This window comes from Podarcis liolepis (assembly GCF_965112155.1).
Source record: "Podarcis liolepis genome assembly, chromosome: 11".
In the NCBI taxonomy this organism is placed as follows: Eukaryota; Metazoa; Chordata; class Lepidosauria; order Squamata; family Lacertidae; genus Podarcis; species Podarcis liolepis.
Genome location: NC_139565.1, coordinates 1,423,169 through 1,449,149, shown reverse-complemented (window position 1 = coordinate 1,449,149; position 25,981 = coordinate 1,423,169). Strand labels below are relative to the sequence as shown.

The following is a 25,981-nucleotide window of genomic DNA, read 5'->3' as shown; positions in this document are numbered from 1 at the left end:
AACAGGAATCCAGTGCAACTGTTATGCTTGCAGAAACTCACTGCAAAACAGATTGTGCAATCTATTGTGTAACAAAGTCACCAGCAGCCTGCTTATGCATTTTTTTGCACAACAGAGTTCTGCTGATGTATACCACTAAGTGACTTTAACATAGCGCTACATTGGATACATACAACCCATAGTCTCCCCCCCCCCCAATTACCAGCTGGTTGAATACTTGTTACTTTCTCACGTAAATCTAATTAATATTTGTCACTATGTCAAATTTGCTTGAGAATTTCCACTGAACCACTCTGGGCACACAGAAAGTAGCAGTGTGGAGCAAGGTAGTCTTATTGGGAGATCAGAAGAGCTTTGCAAGTTGCATCTAAGATGAGCTGAGTGTCAGGGTGGCTGAGAGAACAGAATCCTTAAATCTGAAATCTTGTGTAGATCATCCTGTTCCTAATAAAAAACAATACATAAACTATATACTTTGTAATAATATCACAGTATCATACACGTTCATGTTATTTTGCAAAGTGTTATTTTGAACTTATAACTGGATAATTGCTTCCAGGGACAAATTCTGTACGGTGAACTTGCTTGTTAGTCACATTTCCTTTTAATTGTGAACACTGTTCCTAAATCAGAATCATAGGCTACAGACGTTATCGTTTGACTTTCTTTAGAACCAGTGATCCAGAGACCTGACTAAATAACTTCGTTGTGTCTGGGTTTTGCATCTGTTTCCGAAGTAAGCTTGGAATGAACTAATCTTGTTTAAATATAAAATCAGTAAGGAATGTTTGTTTGCTGCGGATCTTTTATCAAGTTTTTGCTTGATGATCACTGTCAGTTAAAAGTAACTGATTTTTTATTATTATTGTAAAAGCAAGGAAATTCTACAAATTAGGAAGTATCTGCATGAAAATATGAACACTATTCTGCTCTATTAGCAAATGCATTTCTTACATTTGAGGGCCTTTCTTCCCAATTTGATTTTTACATGGATCATTTTATTCCTTTTGTATGAGTAGGCTTTGGAGTAGGCTGCCCAGGGACTCCTGAGCTGTTTAGCTGACCTGGGTGAATTACCATTTTGCATGTGTGTGTATTGGGTGTGCACACCCATCCGCTTCATGTATTATCATACTCTCTGCAAATGGCACATGGTGATAATGTGCGACTCTGTCAATGAAGATCAAAATGCTCTCAGCTGTGTCCCCTGGAATGCAGGAGATATCACCTAGCCAACAAGGTAGATCTTTCCAAATGATGTGCATTGTATTCCCCCCCCCCCAGACTTTTGCATAGCTGAGTCAGTAGTTTCTTGGACTGCCGGCTCCCCACTTTGTCTCTATAGTTTGGTGAGCCCTGCAAATGGATTCCCAGTAATTCCCACTTCTGGGCCATGGCTGAGGAATCCCCTTTGAGCTTGGTTAGGAGCATGGTTAGCCCCCACAGACTGGTGCCCCCTTTTAAGTGAATGGGGAAGGCACATCACTCTACTTTGGGGGTGCTATTTTGATGAAAATGTTGTGCTCTGGGGTGGCCTAAATCCTACTGGATGGGATCTCTCCATAGACTGTCATGTGACTCTTAGCAAATAGCACTCTAGCTTCTGGGGGTCTTGGCCATTTTCAGTCCCTCCTCTCACCTCCAGAATCATGGATGAGGGTCTAACAGCATCAAAAATTAATATCCCTTGTATGTTAGAAGAAAGATAACTGACATCCAGAATTGCAGAGATAATAATAGAAAAGAGGACAAATAACAAGTTTACATACTTTACTCTGATGTTTCAGGAAGCTGTGCTATTTTTTGCTTTAGTCCTTTTGTCACCCTACATTTTTCCTTTACAAAGCAATGTTTGAATCCTGATTACCAGAGCTGGCCTTTGATACTGGAAAACTGGCTTCCTATGGATATGTTAAATCACGTCATCAGGGATACAATATTTAAATGAGACCGAGCAGCTGCTCTTTGGCATTTAGAGCAAACTTGGCAGTGATATGCCCAGTAATTGCAGAGATCTATGCACCAGAGTACAAAACATTCACACAAAATTATCTCATTGCAGGGTGATATAACTCCATGGCAATATTAGTGAAATGTTCTTATTTAGCCCATTATATAGTGGCAGACACATTCTCCACCCCCAGCACCAAGCAGACTTTTGATTGCTCAGCAGTTCTTAAGACCAAACTGTTAATTATGTTAGTATTTATAATAGCTATTTCTTTTTTACACTTACATTGATTTCTTGCTTTGTAGAAAGATCAAGCAAGAACTACAAAGAACTGGGAAGTGTATAGGTGTAAGTCTCTGTGGGAATAAAATTGTGGATCATAACTTTTAGTACCTAACCTAATCATCATAAATCAGAAGCCAACCAGCAGCCGTGCACTTTCCTGTGTGAATGCTGTTCTTTGTTCTCTGTAGAAAGCAGCTATTACATTTCTCTTTAGAACAGCTGGGGGAACACAGTAAGCCTGCTGAGAAAATAGAGAACAAATAGTACCTTCTAAATAATTTTTAAGCGTTGTCTTCATAAGTTTGTGATGTGAAAGGAAGATAAGGGAACAAAGTAACCTTGAAACATTTGAAACAGTTGAATTGTTGTGTGAAAAATAAAAGTACTTCTACCTGCAGCTGGTTAGTGTCAAACTATCCATCTTATTATTACTAATTGGCTAGGGCAACATCTGCCACTCAATGTTTCATAGTGATGGACCTCAAGACAGACTACCCCATAACTAAAAAATCATTGATGAATGTCTGTTCAATCTTTTATTGAAAAACATACAACAACAACAAAAGCAGTTCCATAATATTCCAAGACACCACCATTTCTTGAAACCTTGCAAAATTAATATATTTGTGAGAGGAGTTGCATGTTTTTTTCATGATGCACCCTATGTGAAACCGTGGTCATGTTAAATAAAGCTGCATGCTGCCATTTCATGACTGGCAAATTGTCCTGGAAATGATGGAGCGTGTCTGTAATCAGGGCTATGTCAACTCCATGATTCCATAATCCATATCACAATACACATGCAGAATTGGGTACTGGGCACAGGATTCGACATCCTGAAACTTAAAACCTTTCCTTCGAAAGGTTTGTAGCTCCGAAAACACCGAAAGTGTCTGGGCACACTTAGGACCTTAGGAGGCAGGAGGCAGGAGGGCTTCAAATGCCCTGGCATAGTTGTTTTGCCTTTCCCAAGACCAGCAAAAAAAAAAACAAAAAAAAACCCCCCAGAATATATGAGATAACATTAAGGAGAAGTGTGCAAAGTTGTTCAAGCCACATAATTCTAGCACAGGTTGCAGAATTCAGCTTGTCAGAGTGCAGAGTTCAGGTTGCTTTCATGTAGCTCTTTTAAGTAGATACAGCCCTAATACGCAATAAGTAGCATAAGTGCGTGTTTCAGCTAGGTTTTGTTGGGCGAATTTTGTTTTCTTTCAAATGTTGCCATCCACTGAAGTCACAAAGGGAAGATTGGTTTACTTTATTAGAACTGTTTCAAATTATGGGGTCTGAATAATTTAGACTATTGCATTGAGTCAAGCAGACAGTAGAAAAGGCCAAGGTGACTACGGATTAGTTCAAAAAGTATAATCCCAAATGACCTTTTATGCTCCATATGCAACCAACTCCTCCATATAAGTAAGTATATTGATGTAAATAATGGGCATTGGTTTGCCAAAGCCAAGTGCTTACCATCAATATATGGTATTTTGCAGTCCAGTTCAGGTAGACAATAAGCTGAGCTTATTTTTTATGATTGAGGGTTAAAGTGAACTGGAGAAGAATGTAGGGCAGGTTCAGGCTGAGTGGCAACTTCTAGCCCTGTAAAGTGTCTGCAGTACCTCTTCATGTGACTCGTGGGCTTCCCTTTGTCATCCTATGCCTGAGAATATATGAAGGGGGCTGGGAAGGCAAAGGGACGTTCAGCTGTCATCACCAGCATCTTCTCTGACCATTGCACCTTCATCAAACACATTGGATGCTCATTGACTGATGTCCTGATCTTCCTCCCACAATATCTTCAGTATTGAATGCATTTCTGTGCCCTCGGGTGGTCCCTGGGTGTGTGGTGTCCTGATGTCCTGATCTTCCTCCCACAATATCTTCAGTATTGAATGCATTTCTGTGCCCTCGGGTGGTCCCTGGGTGTGTGGTGTGGATCTGAATCCAGGTAATGAACCAGTAACAGACAGGCAGAGAGATTATGTGACCTATCAGCAACAGGATCATGCAGCTTTAAAGATCTAAGCTGATAAACTTCAGCTACTCAGGGAATCCCTGCTACACCCAGAACCTCACCTTGCTGTCCCACCCGAGTTACTCCTGGGATCCCGGGTTCCTTTTGGAATTGGCTATTTGTAGGGTATCATTCTGATAATACATTTACAGAGTATTTTAAATGCAGCCGTGCCACAGAAAATACAGTGCATTTGCTGATCTGGGGACAACGTCCTTTGTCTACCATGCTGCTCTTTGATTTTAGTCATATCAACACCCCACCATAGCTCCCCATGCTCAGAACCATTGTGATTGGGGCCACACCTGCTCTCCCCAGGCACATCTTACATCCCTTAATTAAAACAAAAACAAAAAACACCAAATTTAAAAGGACATAAAAAGCAGGTGAAAACAGTTTAAAACATTTTAAACAATTAGGGCAATAAATCAGCAACAGAAACCCCTAAACAATACCCCAGCCCAAGTGTCTGTTCAGCAGCCTTAGCTGTGGAAAAGGCCTGCAAGGCAGGGAGCAGTTCCCCCAGGACTCACGGCCTAGAAGGTCCAAGTTTTAAACTGCCTAATTGAAATCAGCTTATTCCTGAATCTTTTGGCCCATTGCCTATAGTCCCAGACCACTTAAGTCCAACTCAAACTCCAGCAAGCAGTCAGCCAATCCTTAAAAGTAAGCTTGATTTCTAAAATAATGTTTCTGGGCCATTTCATCCCATTCTACAGAGCATCTCGGAACCTGAGCCTCTCTGAGGCATCTCCGACACATTCCTCATTTAATGATACACAACTTCTCAGAGGTCTAGCAAAAATGGGTAGGCTTTACAGTGCCATTTATAGGCTATTGATAGCTTTAGCGTCTGCCATAGGGTTTTTCTGCAGTAACATAATAGAGGACCGTGGTTTGTCACAATGTTTGCTTCAGGGCAAAAATTGGGAATCCAGAGGATGGGGATTCCTTCCCTTCAGCATTCTGATTCTTGGTAGAAACAGGCCCAGGACTGCTGTGATATCTGCTGCCTTAGGCTGGCAATAGGGAGTAGCCAGAAAGTGTTTGGCTGTCTCCCTTTTTGCATGGCATGCAATTGTGTAACTGTGTTTAAACAGACTTCACTTCCTCTAACTGTGGGAACAACTCTTCCTTTAGAAAAACAAAATGCACACAAACACACCTGCAAACTCCTTGGTGACTCATAGAATCATAGAGTTGGAAGAGACCACAAGGGCCATCGAGTCCAACCCCCTGCCAAGCAGGAAACACCATCAGAGCACTCCTGACATATGGTTGTCAAGCCTCTGCTTAAAGACCTCCAAAGTAGGAGACTCCACCACACTCCTTGGCAGCAAATTCCACTGTCGAACAGCTCTTACTGTCAGGAAGTTCTTCCTAATGTTTAGGTGGAATCTTCTTTCTTGTAGTTTGGATCCATTGCTCCGTGTCCGCTTCTCTGGAGCAGCAGAAAACAACCTTTCTCCCTCCTCTATATGACATCCTTTTATATATTTGAACATGGCTATCATATCACCCCTTAACCTCCTCTTCTCCAGGCTAAACATGCCCAGCTCCCTTAGCCGTTCCTCATAAGGCCTCATGACTCCTTTGTCACTCTGAGGGCTACCCGGGGAGCCAAGCTGCCAGATGCCCCTGGGGCAGAAGCCCTGCAAATGCTGCTGTCAACACTGCCATTAATGTTCCCTGCAGAAGTGCAAACTGAATACCTGGGAGCTGAAGCATATCAAGAAATAGGAGCCTCATGACAAGATTTAATTGCAAATGACTTTTGGTTGGAGGAAGGGAAGCATCCTGGTCTCAGTACTATACAAATTATAAGGCTCCTAATACAATGCATGCAAAAGCACAGAAATTCACAGAGGCAAATAAGTGGAACTAAAAGTCAGAAGGGTCTGTAATGAAAGATCATGGCAAGAAAAATACTCTTTGGGAAAGAAGATTTCGCTGCATCCACAGTGACATTCTATGCTCCTCACTTCAAGCGGCACTTTGGAAATAATAGAATATATGAATAAAGAGAAGCTATTACTATGGAATGTTTTTGTATAAGAGGCAAACATTTCAGTTCGCCTTCAGAATTTCATGTTTCTGAATAATTGTCTTGCTTACATACTTCAAAAGACATGCAGCAATAAAACTGCTAGCACATTTGCAAAGCTAAGCAGGCATGGGCTGCCCTAACCTAGCAGGGCCAGTACTTCTGAAGTGTCTAGAAACCAGGACTCCTGAACCAGGGGACCACCTGGGTCCTCATACCTATAGCAACTTTTACATAAATTGTACTTAATATATTAATATTTAAGATGGTGCAGATAATTGTGTTGTTCCATGTGAAAACTGAGTCCCTAAATATCTAAACTCCTTAATTTAAGAAAAAAACAGTCTCAAAGTTGTAGTGAAATTCTAAATGCACATTATGAAACACACAAGTCTGCTGCTGAAAGGATCATCCCCATCCAGATCTTTCCATCATCCACTCTCTTGCAATTGTGGTTGCCCAGTGACAGCCAAGAGAGCAGCAGGGGAAGGAGCAGGGAACATGTGTGACATCACGACACCATCTATTAATACATGTTAGAGGGGGAGATTATTTTTCCCAGAGATGCTGCATGTGGATATGGCTGAATTCCACCCTAGTGACTGTGGAGGAATTCATTATACCATCCTTTGCAAAGTCTCCTCCTCAGCATGTAATCTGGAGTCTAATACAGATGGATAGGATGGTCACATAATGCTACTTTGTCTTAATTGTGTAGTCCATCATTTCAGTTTGTTTCCTTCTTTTTCTCTATTTTCTTTGATTTGCTGGCTTTGTTTTTCTTTTGTTTGTTTGTTTCTCTGCAGGGATTGGGCAAGGTGTCCCAGTGGTGGCTCTCATTGTGGAAGGAGGACCCAACGTTATTTCCATCGTCCTTGAATATTTACGGGACACTCCTCCAGTTCCTGTTGTAGTTTGTGATGGCAGTGGGCGGGCATCTGACATCCTGGCATTTGGTCACAAGTACTCCGAAGAAGGAGGGTGAGTCACTTGCCAGAATACTTTGTTAAGATAAATCCTTCTTTGGAATCATTTGCATTCTGATGTTGATTTATTTCAGTAACAGCAGAAGTATTAATTGGGGATAAGCATTATAGCTGGTGATTAATGGGCAATACCACCTATTAACATAACCCATAATTCCATAATCACTTAAGTGAAGACGCCAATATCATGCATGCATTTATTTTCTTCTGCCTGACTGGAGGTTTAACTGTAGCTGGCAGGTTAGAACTACTGCTTGAATCATAGAATCATAGAGTTGGAAGAGACCACAAGGGCCATCGAGTCCAACCCCCTGCCAAGCAGGAAACACCATCAGAGCACTCCTGACATATGGTTGTCAAGCCTCTGCTTAAAGACCTCCAAAGTAGGAGACTCCACCACACTCCTTGGCAGCAAATTCCACTGTCAAACAGCTCTTACTGTCAGGAAGTTCTTCCTAATGTTTAGGTGGAATCTTCTTTCTTGTAGTTTGGATCCATTGCTCCGTGTCCGCTTCTCTGGAGCAGCAGAAAACAACCTTTCTCCCTCCTCTATGTGACATCCTTTTATATATTGGAACATGGCTATCATATCACCCCTTAACCTCCTCTTCTCCAGGCTAAACATGCCCAGCTCCCTTAGCCGTTGCTCATAAGGCATCGTTTCCAGGCCTTTGACCATTTTGGTTGCCCTCCTCTGGACACGTTCCAGTTTGTCAGTGTCCTTCTTGAACTGTGGTGCCCAGAACTGAACACAGTACTCCAGGTGAGGTCTAACCAGAGCAGAATACAGTGGCACTATTACTTCCCTTGATCTATATGCTATACTCCTATTGATGCAGCCCAGAATTGCATTGGCTTTTTTAGCTGCCACATCACACTGTTGGCTCATGTCAAGTTTGTGGTCAACCAAGACTCCTAAATCCTTTTCACATGTACTGCTCTCAAGCCAGGCCGTTTTCACACAGAAAGTCATCCTTTTATATTATTTGATATAATACTTCTTGCTGACCATTCCCATAGAGTACACATGTTGCTTTTGTGGTTCTGGTAACTGGGTTATTAAGGACTGCTGATATTCCTGTAGGTCAGCTACCTCCCTTATTGCCGCACTCTACTGCTCTGTGGAGCCAAATGCAATACAGTCTTTCTCTATTTACTAGCAAATACTGCATTTTTATGTGAGTGTTTCTCTTCATACTGTTCAAGGTGTTGCAATGGGATATATCCAGTTCTGTAATTAAGATGGCCAAACCTTTGCTCTAGAAACACTAAAGAGATGTCCTGCAGAGTTAAACAGGACAATGTATGCTAATCCCCTGAGACCTCTGGTGACTGTGGTGCAGAAACTCCCAAGTAGGAGTATTGCCAGCAAGCGTTGAATGCTGTGCTTTCTGTGAACAAAAAATAGTATAATATATTGAGCACCAGTTCAGGACGTTCTCCTTCTGTTCTTCCTTACCAATCTAATAGTTTTGCTCTGTTCATTAGCCAAGTCCATCATCATTGTCATCTCCTTCATGAACATGCCCTCAGGTGTCCAGAATGCCTGCCTACCTTTGCAGTGCTTTTATCACTAAGAAAAGCAATGACACAAAAAGCAAATGAAACCTTTGTTTGTCTAGAATGATAATAAAACCAGGCTTTTAGGCACAGATTCTTGAAAATATTTTTTTCTCAGAGCTAGCCTTTTACTTTCCAGTTGTGCTTTTCCACTTCATTTGAACATCTCCTATGATTCCATCTATGTCCATTCAAGAAAACGTTTGCATCGCTTAACACATCATTGTAGATGTTGAATCACCTGCTTGAAAATGCTAAAGATGCCAGCCTGAAAGCAAAACACTATTTTAGCTGCAAACAGTATAAAATGCAAAAATAAGTACTGGGACAGAATGTTGTGAAAGTTTTACAAAGTATGTTTTAATTCTTAATTCATTTCATTTATGGAGGAAATGAATCCACATTGCTGCTTTAGTGCTGGCCCTTGGTGAATGTATTAACCAGGAAGTATCTCTTAAGTACTAAAAACAGTAAAACCACACCAAAAATAAATAATGGGCCATCATCCCCAGTCAGTCATCCCCTAAGGCACAGACAAATAATTTTTTAAAAAATATTTCTGTCTGTTGACAGACAGACAGCTGCAACTCTGCAGGTTCAAGGATCCTCAAGATCTCTCCAAGACAAGCCACATTTTCTAGTTGTTAGGCACTTGGCTGTCCTGAGCATGTCCTGTTCACAGCTCAGATAGTTGCATCTCTGCTTAGAATCGATAGTATCAAGCTGTTTGTTTCAGTACCTTAATTGCCTCCTTGCAGGAAGACACAAAGGTACTAACTTCATACATGAATGAGAATGGAGCATGGTTTCTAGGGAAATGTCTTGGAGGGGATGATTGATGAGATGGTGTTTGAAGATAAAACCAGAGCTACTTGATGGTTTGTATCTTTGTTGCTTCCACTCTGGTCCCTGCCTTGGCCCTTACCCTACCTTTAGTGCCCTATATTATCCAACCCAAATAATCACTGCCACCTACCCTATAACATCTAGGGCCAGCCATAGCCTTTTCTCCCCCTGAACAGGCTTTTCACTCCAACTTTGCACATATGCATGCTCATCTAGTTGGCCTCTTCCTGGGATGTGGAAGTGCTTTCAAGAATACCAGGCATGTGCACAAAATCCATAAGCAAAGTCAAGTATATAACCATAACTTAAAGGGCAAAGATTCATTCCTGCAATACAAGAAATACAAGAGGACCTCTTGGTGTTGCCATTCTGCCAGCTTCTGAAAAGTCACCTATTTAGGCAAGCATTCCCCGTGAATGGAACTTCTGGTTTTATTGTTTTAACTGTTTTAATTGTTATGCTTTCTGGTTATTTGTTTTATTGTATTTTTTAATTAAATACCTTTTAATGACCCTGTGGATTTGTTATTGTGTATTTTAATTATGCATTCATTTTATAAAAGGTAAAGGGACCCCTGACCATTAGGTCCAGTCGTGGCCTACTCTGGGGTTGCGGCACTCATCTCGCTTTATTGGCCGAGGGAGCCGGCATACAGCTTCCGGGTCATGTGGCCAGCATGACTAAGCCGCTTCTGGCGAACCAGAGCAGCGCATGGAAACGCTGTTTACCTTCCTGCTGGAGCAGTACCTATTTGTCTACTTGTACTTTGACGTGCTTTTCAACTGCTAGGTTGGCAGGAGCAGGGACCGAGCAACGGGAGCTCACCCCGTCGTGGGGATTCAAACCGCCGACCTTCTTATCGGCAAGTCCTAGACTCTGTGGTTTAACCCACAGTGCCACCCACGCCACATTGGTGTGGGGGGTGTATCAATCACACATATGCATATATATGCACATTATGCTTTAAAAAATTGCCTACAAAGACTATGAGCATTGTATACATCCCCCACCTCCTCTCTCAAGATGGTGCATAATTGAGGATCCTGAAAACTGTCCATGTTCTTTACACTGCTGTTTATTTACGTATCTCACTATCATGGTTGCTGAGAGAAGACTGGGAATGAACCATCAGCCAGAAGCAGGTTGCCTAGTGATCAGTATGGTAGTCAGTGGCCTCTTTCCCTCTGGCTGCCGTATCCTAACCTCATGCTCCTATTCCTCTTCTGGTGCTGGAGCAGGCCTACAATGGCCCCATTCTGTCTCAGGTCACTGACATTGCAGGGATTAGTCCCAGCCAATGGAGAGCCACTTGTCGTGTGAAAGCACACGTCCAAAAAGTTTCCCCCTGGGCCCTTTCCTTTGGAGAAAACCCAAATTGCTGTTTGCTATGATTGAGCACAAAAGAGCAGTTTTCCCTGGGGGAAGCAGTGGAACCAGAGGAAGTGTGGTTAAGCCACATATGTGCGTCCATGCACCTGAGTGTATACACGCATGCATGTGTTTGAGAGAAGAGAGATGTGAATCCACAACTGAGCATTTTCAACTGGCTTTGTAATCAATTTCAGTGTTTCATGCCTGATCAGAGGGATTTCCCACACACCTAATTTTCCATGAATATTATCAATGGGTCTTCCAAGCATGTCCGTTTTAACCATTAGACACACTTCACTTCTCTGAAATCTCCATGCCTTTCTTCCCATTCATTGCTGTGTGTCATTCCAGTCCTTGTCAGAGATCATAGCTCTTTGAAGGACCTGAATTTTGGATGTGGAATAATGGCACACAACATTTTTTAAAAAAAATGTGAATATGCATAACTTCCAGCAATTTGGTTCCATTGACACAAAGTTTTAAATGTCATGAAAGGAAGAGCTCTGTGAGGATGCACTGTTTAATTTCACAAATGTGTCTTCACTGCTTTCTGCTAATCCTGTTGCAGTATTTCCTTCTGCACACATGATGGTACCAAAGGGACAAAGGAAACCCACAGTTATATAGTTATTTTCAGAGCATCCAATTCTACCTCTGAGGCTTTCTAAAGAAAAGTTCATGTGGTGACTTTAAAGGATTGCTCTGGAGGTGCAAATAAATAGCAGCAGGATGGGGAGACAAGGGGAAAGCATATGAAATAGTGTTGTGTTTTTTTGTATTTCCAAACCTCATCAGGAAAAACCACTGTGAATAGAATCACAGAACTGGGAGTTGCTACTGCTTTTCTCAGACAAAAAAAGAAAAAGAAAAAGCTGAAGTCATCTGGTGACAACTGACTAAATGATTTAGAATTGGCTGTGATTTAGAATTGGCTGTGGACCAGATCCTGCAACTCATCTGTTCATTACAGTGTAGCAGGCTTCACAGCTGAAAGATGGCAATGCAATTTAGTGCTGTGTACATTATCCTCTTTGATGCAGGGCACCAGTTCAAAAGAGATTGCCATGTAAGAGAGAAGGATGCCAAAGTCCTGTCATTTGTCTACTGAATCTGCCAGAGCAAATAAAAGAGCCATTCTACTGGGATTTTTGTTTTCTAGTGTGTTTGGCATAGAACTAGATTGCCAAATGAAATAATGAACTCATCCAGCCACTGGTCCTGCAAATATTTTTTCTTGTGTTAAAAAGTGATGTTATTGAAATAAACTACTTCTAAGCGCTTATTTGCCTTTTGAGTTACAGCTAGGATCACTGACCTAAGCATTTAGCAAAGACCATTTTGCACATTCCCCTCCAGATTCAGTGTTTCAGGGGTTCCAAAATGCTTAATTGCCATGTGGCTTTTTGTAACTCCAAAGTGCTTTAATTTCATATGTAGGAGAACTGAAGAGGTTCCTGACTGGAGGTCAGTTCCCCCACGTGCTCTTGTTTGTACTTCCGTTATGCACCTCCAGTTCAACTATATCCTGTTGCAACAGCTGCCACAGAAACTTCACAGTCCTGGAACTAATATGGCCCCAAATCCACCCTGTTCACCAATTCTTGGTTGCTTTCCCCCAAGCAATCTGCTAACACAGATATTATATTGATATATAGATATAGATGATTGTTGGGAGAAGATTGAATTTGGATGAAGGATCAGTATCATTCCATGCTTTCCTTCTTGTTCAGACTTGTCTCACCACAAGCATTGCTGTAGCTTTCCTTTGGCTTGACTAGAGCACAGAGAGCAATTTCCCAAAGTTCTCAGATTTAATCCCTGGCATTATCAGGCAGGGTTGGTAGAGACCCCTGTCTGAAACCTTGGAGAGCCACTGCGTGTAGATAACACTGACCTAGCTGGCCAGTAGTTGGACTTTGTAATAAGGTAGCTTCCCATGTCACCCTCATTTTTGTACTGTAGGCTATAAAATATAAATTAAATAAACAAATAAAAGCAGCTTAGAGAAACTGAAATTGATAGATTCACCCATCCCTGTTTGGAATCTTGGGTATTTTAGTCTGGCTAGAATGAATTAAAGTCAGTCCCTCTGTCTCTGTTGGCTGGCCTGCCTCTCTCACTTTTGTTCTCAGTTATGACATGTATTTCAAGAAACAAAACAAACAGTGGCGGTGGGGGCAGCAATGAGAAATGTGGCATCTAGGTTGGCCCTGAGAGAAATACCTATAGAGATATACTTAACAAAGAGCCATTATTGAAAAGGCTACCCTTGATAGCAAACATGGTTGTGTGTGAAATACAAAGATATATTTCTATATCTCTGCAGACGGTTAATGTGAGTTAAGTAAGAGGCCAATCTAGCCAACTTGCATCCTTGGGGCAGGGGAGGAAGGTCAGGGGAAAGGCTGCCAAACTATACTGCAGGATCCAGACCAGTAACCGTAATTGTAGCATGAGGCTGGTTCACATGAAGATCCGCAGTGAAAAGAAAATGTTTAAAAGTCATCACAAAAGTAGTATGGCTACACAAATATTTCTAAGCCTTAGGTATTGGTTTTTTCCATTGGTATAGTCCAGGGGTCTGCAACCTTTAAGACAAAAAGAGCCACTTGGACCCGTTTCCGAAGGGAAAAAAAAAGGGGAGACGCAAAACCATTGCGACATTTAAAACAAATATATCTCCGGAGCCGCGATCTGACAGCGGGCGGGAAGGTGACGTCGGGACGGTGCGTGACTAACGCACGCACCGCCCCCATGCGACGTCACAGCCAGTACAGCGCCCGCCACAGTGGTGAGTCTCGGGGCGCACAATGCACCTCCTCCTCTCGCTAGTATCCGCCCCGGAGCCGCGGCAAAGGTGTAAAAGAGCCACATGCGGCTCCGGAGCCGCGGGTTGCAGACCCCTGGTATAGTCTTTCTACTGTTTTTGTACACATTATCATTTTAATGCTGCAAAGGTATATGTCTTGAATAGCATAATAAGCAAAATAGGGTACGTTCTCACTTTTAGCCAATATGCAGTGTAAATGCAATTTTTGATGGACTTTTAATGTTATATCCTCAGTGTGCTGTTGTAGCATTATATAATTAGAATGGCCACCTACACATCGGCCAAGAAAGGTGAAATCCATCACCCAAAAAAGAAAGAACATGGATACTTTTTTGCAGTTAATGAAATTTTTAAAAGCTCAGTCACTGTAATGCTTCCATACCACTAACATGGATGACACGGGGGGTGTTACATTTTTGTTGTATTTCAAACAAGTAGATTGCAAAACCCCTTAAATAGATTGCTCCTAAAATCTGGAGGAGCATAATCAGATTTCAGTATGTTGATCTTTGACCTAAATTACTTGAACTTACACAAAGTGTGCTTCATTATTGTTTAATGGCACACTGTAGAAGGGCAAAAGAGAAATGGAGATGGAAGGGGAAGCACCAGTGGATGAGGCTCCGTGGGTCTCCTCCTTGCCTGGAAGTTCTTTCTGGCAGGCAGGGGTGCAGCCTCTTAGCTGACAGCAGAGACCAGTTTGTGCTTTAGTTATGTACGGTTTGTTTTATAAAAGAACAGAAGGCTTTCCCTCAATCTGTTCCTGCTTACAATTATTTCTGCTTCAATGAACCACCAAGAAATTGCACTGAAAATGCCAAGTCTTGCCAGTGGCCTAGAAGCGTCACAATATAAACTGAGTTTATTTCATGAAGGCAAAAAGCTAAGTGGCAGGTCACATAGCAAATTATGCAAATGGCCTGCCTGCAAAAGAGCAGCCCATCTCTGCCTCTAACCAGGATGATTTTACCTAGAGGATTCTCTAGTTTGTCTAAAGGATACCCCCCCCCGGGGGGGTAAAATTTCCAAAACCTTAGTATCAGGTTAAAGAAACTTGGTGATATAAATACTACTTTGAAGAATTCTGCACCACATGTTTGGGGGACATGCTCCATCACTGGGATATTGCCTGGTTTCAAAATATGTGCTCTCTCTCTCTCTCTCTCTCTCTCTCTCTCTCACACACACACACACACACACAGAGGGACTCTTACATAATTCCAGGCAGGTGGCTAATTGCTTCATATTTCTCACTTTCCAGACATGATGGAGGTTCTGGGGCAGTGTTACAGTGTCATTTTTCCTTGGAGAAAGGGCACTGGAGACTTACAATTTATAATATCTGGTTTTATAAAAGGCCTCAGTTGTGCTGAAGATCGATGGCATGCGTGTGACATCAGAATGTTGGGAGGAGCCAGGAGCAGAGCCAAACACGGTGGCATAATGACTTGGTGGCTCCTGCTCGGCCTCCTCTTCCTCCTGCTGCCACCACCAGTCAGGGGGGTGCTTTGCCCATCTTTCCCTTATGTGGCAGGAGCAGGAGGAGCTGCTGGCCAGGGAATCTTCCGTGCTCAGCCTCCTCCACCTCCTGATCATTTGGAACATTAGGGGCCACCCCCCAAAAATAATAATATTGGGGGCCCCAAAAGGTCTGAGCCCCTAGGAGTTGGCACCCCTGATTTCTATTGAGGATTCATCCACACTTCTGCTTGTCGCGCCCCTAAAAGCTGAGGTCTGAGCGGTTTTCTGCTTGACCAGAGCTTTCTAGGCCTGGACTGGGCCATTTTCCCCTGGCCCCGCTCTTTTCTCAGGGAAAACCCACTCTTTAGCTTTCAGTTGGAACAAAGAGCAGTCTGTGGAACACCCCATCACCATTTGCTCCAAAAGCTAAAAAGTGCTTTTCCTGGGCAGAACAAGAGGAGGTGTGGAGAAGCCCGCAGGCTCAGTGAGCCGGAAGTTGGGCAGTGCCAGTTGCAAAGCAGCTTCGGGCCCAACTTCAGTGGGGCTTGAAAGTTCTTCAGCTACCAAACCTATCTTTTCCTTATCACACCAAATTGAAAGCTGCTAGGTACCTGCGCTGTTCTGCCCAGTTGTGGGCCCTTTAAACCCAGTCAGGACTCAGCTATTTGGATGACAGGTCTGCCAGCATGGCACTACCCAGCATGCTCCCTGCCACCTCTGGCAATGGAGTGGCACAATTCCTTCTTTTTATTGACCACTCTGCATTCCCACTCCATGGCACGTGAAACATTTTCTTTTTTAACTTGAAAATATAGCATGCTACCTTTTTAAGGTTCCCTTTGCACATATCATCTAATTTGGTAAAATTAGTCCAATCTAGTTTATTCAATTAACTACACCTGTGGTTTCTATGAGACTAGGCAGAGTGGCTGCAATAGAAATTAAGAAACCAGCATAGGCTTTTCCTCTGCTGATTGCCGACCCAAAATAAGGACATGGGTCCGACAAATCTGTTCTTAGCTCATGAATGTCTGGTGATTTTTAACCCCTCTGCAAAAGGCTACACTCAACAAGAAATGGAGGTGTGCTATTCACATGGTGAACAACTACAGTTTTACTGCAGGTAAAATAGCTGTGCTTTTCATCACTTTAAGCCCATGGTTTTAAAGTTGCTTACCCTTAGGGTCCACATCAACTGTCTGCTGAGAAACAGCTGAATTTGCAGGAGGACCCTGGCCAGGTCAGATAGAGCCTAGGTAACTTGCTGTGAAAATTGAGAATGTGTCCTAGAACGACCCTGACTCTCCCTGTTGGCTGCGTATTTCAAGGCAGGTTTGGTAATACAGGTAGACAAGCTTTCTTCCAGGGAACCTGGCCTGCCATTATTCATCTTTTCATCAAAAGATGCCTTTTAAGGAACCCCAGTGCTCCTAGGAACACAGTTTGAAAATATCAGTGTAAGCTGTTTGTTGGCTACATATGACTCTCTTTGACATTTGCAAGACAGGTGAAACAAAATATTAATCAGTATTAATTTGTATCTGAAGAAAGTAGTTAGTGGAAGGCTAAAGAATGTCCCCCTTTTCTTTTATTTTTTAAAAGAAAGGGGCTGAATAGTTTATTGCAGAACTATCAAATTCCACCCTTCACTTGCTGCTTTCCCATTTGGGAAGGGTGAGGGGGCAGGAAGGCCGTCTCTTCCCCCACCCCAGGAGCTTGGTGTTGGGAGATTTTGGTTGGGAGAATGACTAGGAGATTGCTCACAAATCTCCCAGCATCAGTCCTTAGACTCTTGTTCTCATTCCTCTAATATTTGTCAGCAATTATGCTCATTTTTTCAATCATTTTAATGATGCCCCAGCTGTAAAGAGTTTGACTCTGGTTATATTTGGAGGAATCTCCTTAGGCGATGGCAATTGTAAACAACACAAATGGAGGGATGATTAGAATGATGAATCCTTCACCTGTAGGCCCAAAGAGCGCCCTGTTGGGTCAGGCAAGAGGCCCACCTTGAGCAGCCTTCTCCTGCCAACAACAGCTAGCCTAGAACATCTCTGAAGTTACACACAGCAGAACATGGCCATGAAAGTGGGGGACCGGGTACGACCAGTGGGTCAGACTCTTATTCTGCCCACTCTCCACAGCCAAGTGTCACAAGCAGGGGGAGCTGCCCACCTGCCAATTGCCCAGGGCCACAATGCCATCAGAAATCAAGCCATGTTACCGGTGAATTCCTGCTTGCAGAGGTTGGACGAGGTATCCTTTCGGTTCCTTCCAACTCTATGATTCTAGGCGCAGATTTGGCAATGTGGAAAACGCTTTCTGAACAGCTTCAGTGGATCCTATTCCCTATTTGATTTCATTTGCTTTTACTACAGAATGTGATGCATTTAAGAAGATGAGAAAGAATGAGATTTTAAATGAGAAAACAGCTACCACAGTATGACAGCTTTTACACTTCAAGGGATACATTTTTCTGAATTGTTAAATCCAACAGAAGTTCATCATGTATTAGGACTGGCAGTGCTGCTTCCAAGTAAGCAAATGAATAGTATTGCTGACTGACCATTTCACGGTTAGGAAATCTGGAACAAGAACTAATATTCATAGAGTATTTTGTTCTGGTGTCAAACTTCTGTGAAGCAAAGCCACCCACCCTAAATGGGGATAAGTGATGCCCTTAACAATATTTTTAAATTCCCCCATGCCAGGCTTCTTGACTGGCATGGGAAATATCTAAGTATTTGGAGGGCTAAAATGTGAAAAATGGGCGACATTTATTTTATGTCCCTCTAGCCCAGCCTTAGCCAGCCTTGGATCTTCAGGTCTTGTTACTGCAAATTATAGCTACTATTATCAGTTTTGTTGTTTAAAATATATATGGCCCACCCTTTAGCAATATGAATACTGTTAAAAACTGTTACCAAGATACAGTAGGTATCATAGCGGCTAGATCATCTCTCTCTTTAGGCTAGCACATGGTGGTTTTGGTCATGATCACTGCCTCTGAATCTTGGAGAATAATAATAATAATAATAATAATAATAATAATAATAATAATAATAAATTTTATTTATATCCCACCCTCCCCAGCTGAAGCCGGGCTCAGGGCGGCTAACAATAATCAAATAATCCAACATTCTAAAAACATTTCTGTCAGAGCTGCTTGAAGATCCTAGCTCACAGAGGATCACGCTAGCCAGCGATCATTAAGTAAAAGTCTTAATTGAGTTACAGTTTCCATTCTCACGCTGCTGCGCGCAACTCTACGTCTAGTAGCTAGATCGGCGAGGCTCCGTCTGAGTCTCCGCCCCGTGTGCACCAACTTAATATCCTAGCCCGGTTCCACCTTTTCCGCCTGACTGTCCTCCTCTGGGTCCCTCTACCCCCCGGGGTCTCTTCCTTCCGGGATTCTTCTGACGCTGACCCCCCGGACCCTCCTGTCTCCTTGCGCCGGGCTTTAGGACCTGGCTCCCTTTCCGGGCTGCTTACTGCGTCACCCTCCTCTGCATTTGAACTTGGCGCGCGCGTCCAACCTTCCACTTTCCGCTTAACCGTTTCTTCGCTCCCCGATGGAGGTGTGGCCACTCCTGACTCGTGCCCTCCCTCCTGTGGTGAGCTGCCAGCGCTTGCCCCCTGGCTCCTTTCCTCTTCCCTGCTCTCTGGCGGTGACGCTGGTCCCGATTTCCAACTGCTCTCCTCTGAGTCCCCTCTGGCTCTATCTTCCTGGGGTGCCCCCTAGACTCCCCCCTTGCCCTGGCCACTGGTGCTCCTTTCTGTGAATCCTCTGATTCACTGGAAAGACTCGGAGATCTCGGGTCGTCGTCATCACTCATCTTTTCTTCTGCCTCCTCCCCTTCGCTCTCTGTTTCCTCCCTTGCCCTTGCCTCTGCTCCTAAACCCCTGACATCCATCCCCCCCTCGAAGCCCCCCATTCCCCCCTCCCCTCCTTCCGGTGCTGGAGCTGGGTGCTGCTGTTGCAAAGGGACGAACGTCGGATATCGTTCGCTTCCCGTGGCGGGTCTCCATCTGAAGTCTCCCGGGTCTTCCTCCCTGCTCTCGTCGACGACGGTCACCTCCGCTTCCATCTCTGTGCCGCCGTGCTCGAAACCAGGGTCGTCCCCGAAAATGTCCATGTCCGTCTCTCCCTCACTTCCTCCTGGCGGCGTTGCTCATCCTGAGCATTCCAGCCACTTTCTGCGGAACTGCTCCTCTGGCCTATCGTCCCACCAATACGAGGGTTCTGATGCAGATCCCGAGGGTGACCCCTCCAGGGAACGGACGTCTCGTGTCGGGTCCTTGTCCGAGTCGAACCCCCGGAACGTGCTGGCCGAAAGCGTGGGCGTGAAAAGCCAGTCGTCGAAAAAGTCTGCTGGCATAGGTCTATGTGGGAAGAGGGCATGAAACTCGTCTTTGAGCAGAGGTTCGTCCAAGGCGTAGCCCGGCACCCAGCTGTTCGCACTGGCCGGGGTGCCCTCCTTGGCGAGAAAGTATTCTACCCCCTCTTCCCCCCATCTGGAGTCCAAAATCTCCGTGACTTCGTTGATGCGCTCCTTCTGTGCCACTCCCGCGTGCCCTGTTCTGTCTCTGACCGGACTCGGCGCCGTTCCGGGTTCCTGGAACCTGTGCGGTGCCTTGTAGGGAGTGAGCACCGATCTGTGGAATACCGGATGCATTCTGGAACCCTCCGGAAGTGCCAGTCTGAAAGCTACCGGGTTGACCTGCTCTTCGACTTGGTAGGGCCCCAGTTGTTTATGCCCTAGCTTCTTCTTGGCCAACGACCTGGCCGGCACTGCGTGGGCTGCTAACCAGACCCAGTCTCCCACGTGGAGCTCTTCGCCAACCCTTCTGTGTTTGTCCGCTTGTACCTTGTATGCGTGCTTGGCCAGCTCCAGGTGGCGCCTCAGCTGATCGTGGACTTCCTGCAGCTCCGACGCGAACGCATCTGCTGTCTGCGGCTCCCCCTCCCCCATTCTTTCCAGTCCCGGGAAGGTTCTGGGGTGCCTCCCATTGTTGGCGAAGAACGGCGTGACCCCCGTGGACACGTGCTTCGTGTTGTTGTAGGCGAACTCGGCAAGCGGCAGGTAATCCACCCACGTCGCAGGCTGTTGATTTGCATAACATCTCAGGTACTGCTGCATGATGGCATTGACCCGCTCCGCTTGCCCGTTGGTCTGCGGGTGTCTCGCCGACGCCAGGTTGATCTTGACGTTCAGGAAGCCCATCAGCTTCTGCCAGAAATTCGAGATGAACTGCCGCCCCCGGTCGGACAGAATAGACCGTGGCAGACCGTGAACCTTGAACACGTGGTCTATGAACAGTTTGGCGGTTTGCTCCGCCGTGGCCACCTTAGCACACGGAATGAAATGTGCCATCTTGGAAAACAGGTCCACCACCACCAGCACTGCCGTCTTGCCCCTTGAGCTGGGCAGATCCGTGACAAAGTCCAGGGCCACCCTTTCCCAAGGTTCGACCGGAGTTTGCAGCGGTTCCAACAGTCCGGCCGGTGGTCTGTGCACTGGCTTGGCCCTCTGGCAGGTGTCACACCTCGCCACGTAGTCTGCGACCTCCCCTCTCATTCCAGGCCACCAGAAATCCCTGGCTACTAATTCCACCGTCTTCTCCTTGCCGAAGTGCCCGGCAGTGGGCGCGTCGTGCATCTGCTGCAGCACCTTGGCGCGAAGGTCGTCTCCCGGCACGTAGATGGCCCCTTTACGGATGAGCAAACCATCTCGTAGCTGGAAACCGTCGGCCGCTGCCTTGCCCCTTTGCACCTCTGCCATCTTTGTTTGCGCGAAGGAGTCATCCTGCAACGCTCGTCGCACCGCCTCCAGGTCCACGGTTGCCGCGGCGCACGCCCACACTGTTGGTGCGAAGATGTGCATGGCGGCTGCTGGCGTTGCGTCCTCCAGATACTGCGGCTTACGGGAGAGAGCGTCCGCCATGATGTTGGTGTCCCCCGGGACATACTCTATGCGGAAGTCGAAGTTCGCAAAGAACTCAGCCCAACGTATCTGCCTCTGGTTTAGGAACTGTGCCGTGCGCCAGTGCTCCAGATTCTTGTGGTCCGTGCAAACCTGCACCATGTGCTTGGCGCCGATCAGGAAGTGCCTCCACGCTTTGAACGCTGCATGAATGGCCAGCAACTCCCTGTCCCAGATGGTGTAGTTCTGCTCGGACTTGCTGAGCTTCCTGGAGTAAAACGCTCCCGGTCGCCACACCCCCTGCGGGTCCTTTTGCAGCAGGACCGCCCCCACGGCTCTGTCCGAGGCGTCTGTCTCCACCCTCATCGGCCTGCTGGGGTTGACGTGAAGCAGCTGCTCTTCCGACGCGAAGAGACGCTTGAGTGCCTGAAAGGACTGCTCCGCCTGCTCTGTCCAAACGAACTTCTTTTTCTTGGAGCTAAGCGTGTCTGTGATGGCCGCTGTCTGCATAGCGAAGCCCTTGATAAACTTGCGATAGAAGTTCGCAAAGCCGACAAACCGTTGGACCTCCTTCCGGTTGCGCGGACTCTTCCAATTCAATACCGCTCGAACCTTGGCGCTGTCCATGGCGAGCCCCTTGTCAGACAACTTGTAGCCCAGAAAATCCACCTCCGTCACGTCAAATTGGCACTTCTCCAGCTTGGCGTAGAGCCTATGCTGCTTTAGCCTGCTCAGCACTTCCTTGACGTGTCCGTCATGCTCCTGCTGCGATTCCGAAAAGATCAGGATGTCATCTAAGAAACAGACGCACGTCTTGTAGAGAAGTCCCGCCAACACGTGATGCATGAAAGCTTGAAAAACGTGGGAGCCATTTTGCAATCCAAAAGGCATAACTCTATATTCGTAGGTACCCAGTGGCGTGAACATGGCCGTCTTCCACTCATCTCCCTCCCGCATGCGAATGAGGTTGTACGCCCCTCGCAGGTCTAACTTGGTGAACACTTTTCCCTTCCGCACCTTCGCCAGGAGGTCGTCGATTCGGGGCATGGGGAAGTCTGATGGCTTGGTCCCATTGTTTAAAATGCGATAGTCCACTACCAGTCTTTTTTGGGGCGTGTCTCGCTTTTTAACAAAGAATACAGGACTGCCCCCCGCTGCCTTGGACTCTCGGATGAAACCGCGCTCCAAATTATGATCTATGAACTCTTTGAGTTCCTGCAGTTCGTCCTCTGACATGGAATACAGTTTCCCTTTAGGCAGCGCCGCCCCCGGCAGCAGGTCAATTTTGCAGTCATATGGTCTGTGAGGGGGTAGCCTGTCTGCCTCCTTCTCGCAGAAAACTTCCAAAAATTCCGCGTACTTGTGGGGAATCGCTTGCAGCGTGCCTAGCAGCAGCTGTGACTCCTCTTCCTCTCCTTCCTGCCGGGGCACGATGCAGTGTTCAGCACAAAAGGAAGAGCCGAAGATCAGCTGCCTCTGGTACCAAGCCAGCGTTGGGCTGTGCTTGTCCAGCCAACTCATTCCCAATACAATGGGCGTATCCGATAGTTGAGTGACATTGAAGCTGATGATTTCTTTGTGATTCCCAAGTCGCATCGCCATCGGTGGCGTCTGCTTCACCACTTGCCCCCCTAGCAGCTCCCTGCCATCCACCGTGACAACCTGCAGGGGCAGTGTGGCCGGTAGCAACTGTATAGCGTGTTTGTCGACAAAGTCCTGCCCTATAAAGTCCGCATTGCTGCCCGAGTCAACTGTGATTGGCACGTCCATGGTGATTCCATTGGGCAGCTGGAGAGATGCGGTGAGCCTCACTACTGGTTTGGGCGGGAGGGGGTTCACGGGCTGTAAAATCTCTGGGGACTGCGTCACTAACACGTCTGGCTGGGCCCCAGGGCCTCTTCCTCCAGCCAGACTGCGTCGTTTCCCTGCTGTGGTCCTCCTTGCTGCGTTGCTGCAGTCACCATTGCTGAGGCTGCAGTGAGCTTGTGGAGCCTCTGGGGACACTCTTTCGCCATATGCCCTGGCTCCTCACAGACGTAACACTTCCTGTTCCCTCTAGGAGGCTTCGCTTTCACTGCTGCCGGTGCTAGGGCTCTGGTTGCTGACTGAGCCCTTGCACCTCCAACCTCCATAGGTTCCACTCCTCCTCCTGGCGGAGGCGTGGATTGCGCACGCGCTGCTTCTCTGGGAAGGAAGGAGGAGCCCCTGGCTGGTTCGCGCCCTCCACGCCCTTCGTCCCTGCTCCACGGACGGTCTTCCAGCCGCACCCCCACTGCCAGTGCCCTCTGAACGACCTCCTGGGTGGTCCGGGGTCTCTCCCCCCTCGCGATCTCATCTTTAATCGAGCTGTGCAGCCCCTCCCAAAAGAGGTCTCTTACAGGGGCCGAATCTCTGTCCCATTCCAGGGCACTGACCAAAGCGAAAAAGCGGGCATGGTACTGCCTCACGCTGGCCCTCCCTTGCCTTAGTCCATGCACCTCCTTCCGGGCAAGATCCACGTCAATGCTTGATAAAAAACACCCATCCATCGCTTTAATAAAGGCATCCGCATTTTGGAGCGCCGGATCCTTATCTCTCCATAAATTGCGCAGCCATGCTTTAGCATCCCCATGCAAATGGGACATGATGAATCCCACTTTCTCTTGCTCATCTCTAAAGTCTTTATTCAGCAGTTGCAGTGCGCACAGTACGTCTGCTCTAAAGTTGGGATACTGTTGCAGGTTCCCATCGAAGTGAGAGACCAGACCGCCTGTTCGTCTCGCCAACCCAATTCCCTCCTGCCTGGGTGTCTGCTTTGTCAGCACGTCTAACCTGACCTGGAGATCCCTGCAGGCGGCAGCTGCCTCCTCCTCTCTCTTCCTGGATGCGAGAGCCTCGGCATTCAGTTGTGACACTGCTTTTCTGAGTTCCTCTATCTGCTGCTCAGCCGTCATGTCGGCTGCCGTTCGTGAGCTCGCTAGTAGGCACCTGCTTCTCTCCCCTCCTCGAGGCTGTAGATGCCCACAATTATGAGACGGAGCCTACTGTCAGAGCTGCTTGAAGATCCTAGCTCACAGAGGATCACGCTAGCCAGCGATCATTAAGTAAAAGTCTTAATTGAGTTACAGTTTCCATTCTCACGCTGCTGCGCGCAACTCTACGTCTAGTAGCTAGATCGGCGAGGCTCCGTCTGAGTCTCCGCCCCGTGTGCACCAACTTAATATCCTAGCCCGGTTCCACCTTTTCCGCCTGACTGTCCTCCTCTGGGTCCCTCTACCCCCCGGGGTCTCTTCCTTCCGGGATTCTTCTGACGCTGACCCCCCGGACCCTCCTGTCTCCTTGCGCCGGGCTTTAGGACCTGGCTCCCTTTCCGGGCTGCTTACTGCGTCACCCTCCTCTGCATTTGAACTTGGCGCGCGCGCCCAACCTTCCACTTTCCGCTTAACCGTTTCTTCGCTCCCCGATGGAGGTGTGGCCACTCCTGACTCGTGCCCTCCCTCCTGTGGTGAGCTGCCAGCGCTTGCCCCCTGGCTCCTTTCCTCTTCCCTGCTCTCTGGCGGTGACGCTGGTCCCGATTTCCAACTGCTCTCCTCTGAGTCCCCTCTGGCTCTATCTTCCTGGGGTGCCCCCCTAGACTCCCCCCTTGCCCTGGCCACTGGTGCTCCTTTCTGTGAATCCTCTGATTCACTGGAAAGACTCGGAGATCTCGGGTCGTCGTCATCACTCATCTTTTCTTCTGCCTCCTCCCCTTCGCTCTCTGTTTCCTCCCTTGCCCTTGCCTCTGCTCCTAAACCCCTGACAATTTCATTATAAAAATTAATTAAAATCAAATTGGTGGCAACCGTTAAGCAAAATTCTGTGCAGATTGCCAGAGGAGGGAGTCAGGCTGCGCCCTGACCAAAGGCCTGGCGGAACAACTCTGTCTTGCAGGCCCTGCGGAAAGATGTCAAGTCCTGCAGGGCCCTAGTCTCTTGTGACAGAGCGTTCCACCAAATTGGAGCCACAGCCGAGAAAGCCCTGGCTCTAGTTGAGGCCAGCCTAACCTCTCTGAGGCCTGGGACCTTCAGGATGTTTTTATAAGTTCCTCCGTGGGGCATACCAGGAGAGGTGGTCCCGTAGGTACGAGGGTCCTAGGCCATATAGGGCTTTAAAGGTTAAAACCAGCACCTTAAACCTGATCCTGTACTCCACCGGGAGCCAGTGCAGCTGGTATAGCACCGGGTGAATGTGGTCTCGCAGCGAAGACCCTGTAAGGAGTCTCGCTGCAGCATTCTGCATCCGCTGGAGTTTCTGGGTCAGTCTCAAGGGCAGCCCCACGTAGAGCGAGTTACAATAATCCAGTCTGGAGGTGACCATCGTGTGGATCACAGTGGCTAGGTCAGGGCGAGAGAGATAAGGAGCCAACTGCTTAGCTTGGCAGAGATGAAAAAATGCCGCCTTTGTTATAGCTGTAATCTGCGCCTCCATAGAGAGGGAGGTATCGAAGATTACACCCAAACTCTTAACGGACGGTGCTGGCACTAATTGGGCCCCCACAAGAGAAGGGAGTTGGTCCCTCATCCCCATACCATCCTGGCCTGGCCAGAGGACCTCTGTCTTCGAAGGATTTAACTTCAACCAGCTCCCACATAACCATCCAGCCACAGCTTCCAGACATCTGGTTAGTGTGTCTGGGGCCGAGTCAGGATGGCCATCCATCAACAGATAGAGTTGGGTGTCATCGGCATACT

The 25,981-nt window shown here is 46.7% G+C and overlaps 1 protein-coding gene across 13 annotated transcripts in view; it reads left to right on the top strand.

Annotated features, from left to right (window-relative positions):
- Window positions 1-25,981, top strand: part of TRPM3 (transient receptor potential cation channel subfamily M member 3) — a 425,647-nt gene that overhangs the window by 294,264 nt on the left and 105,402 nt on the right. For 12 of the 13 annotated variants that reach the window (XM_083464747.1, XM_083464736.1, XM_083464740.1 and 9 more), the window contains exon 7: window positions 7,101-7,275. In XM_083464747.1, the coding sequence (XP_083320873.1) occupies window positions 7,101-7,275 (175 nt within the window). Of the gene's footprint in view, window positions 1-7,100; window positions 7,479-25,981 lie in introns of those variants that run through there. The other variant, XM_083464739.1, reaches the window with a different exon arrangement.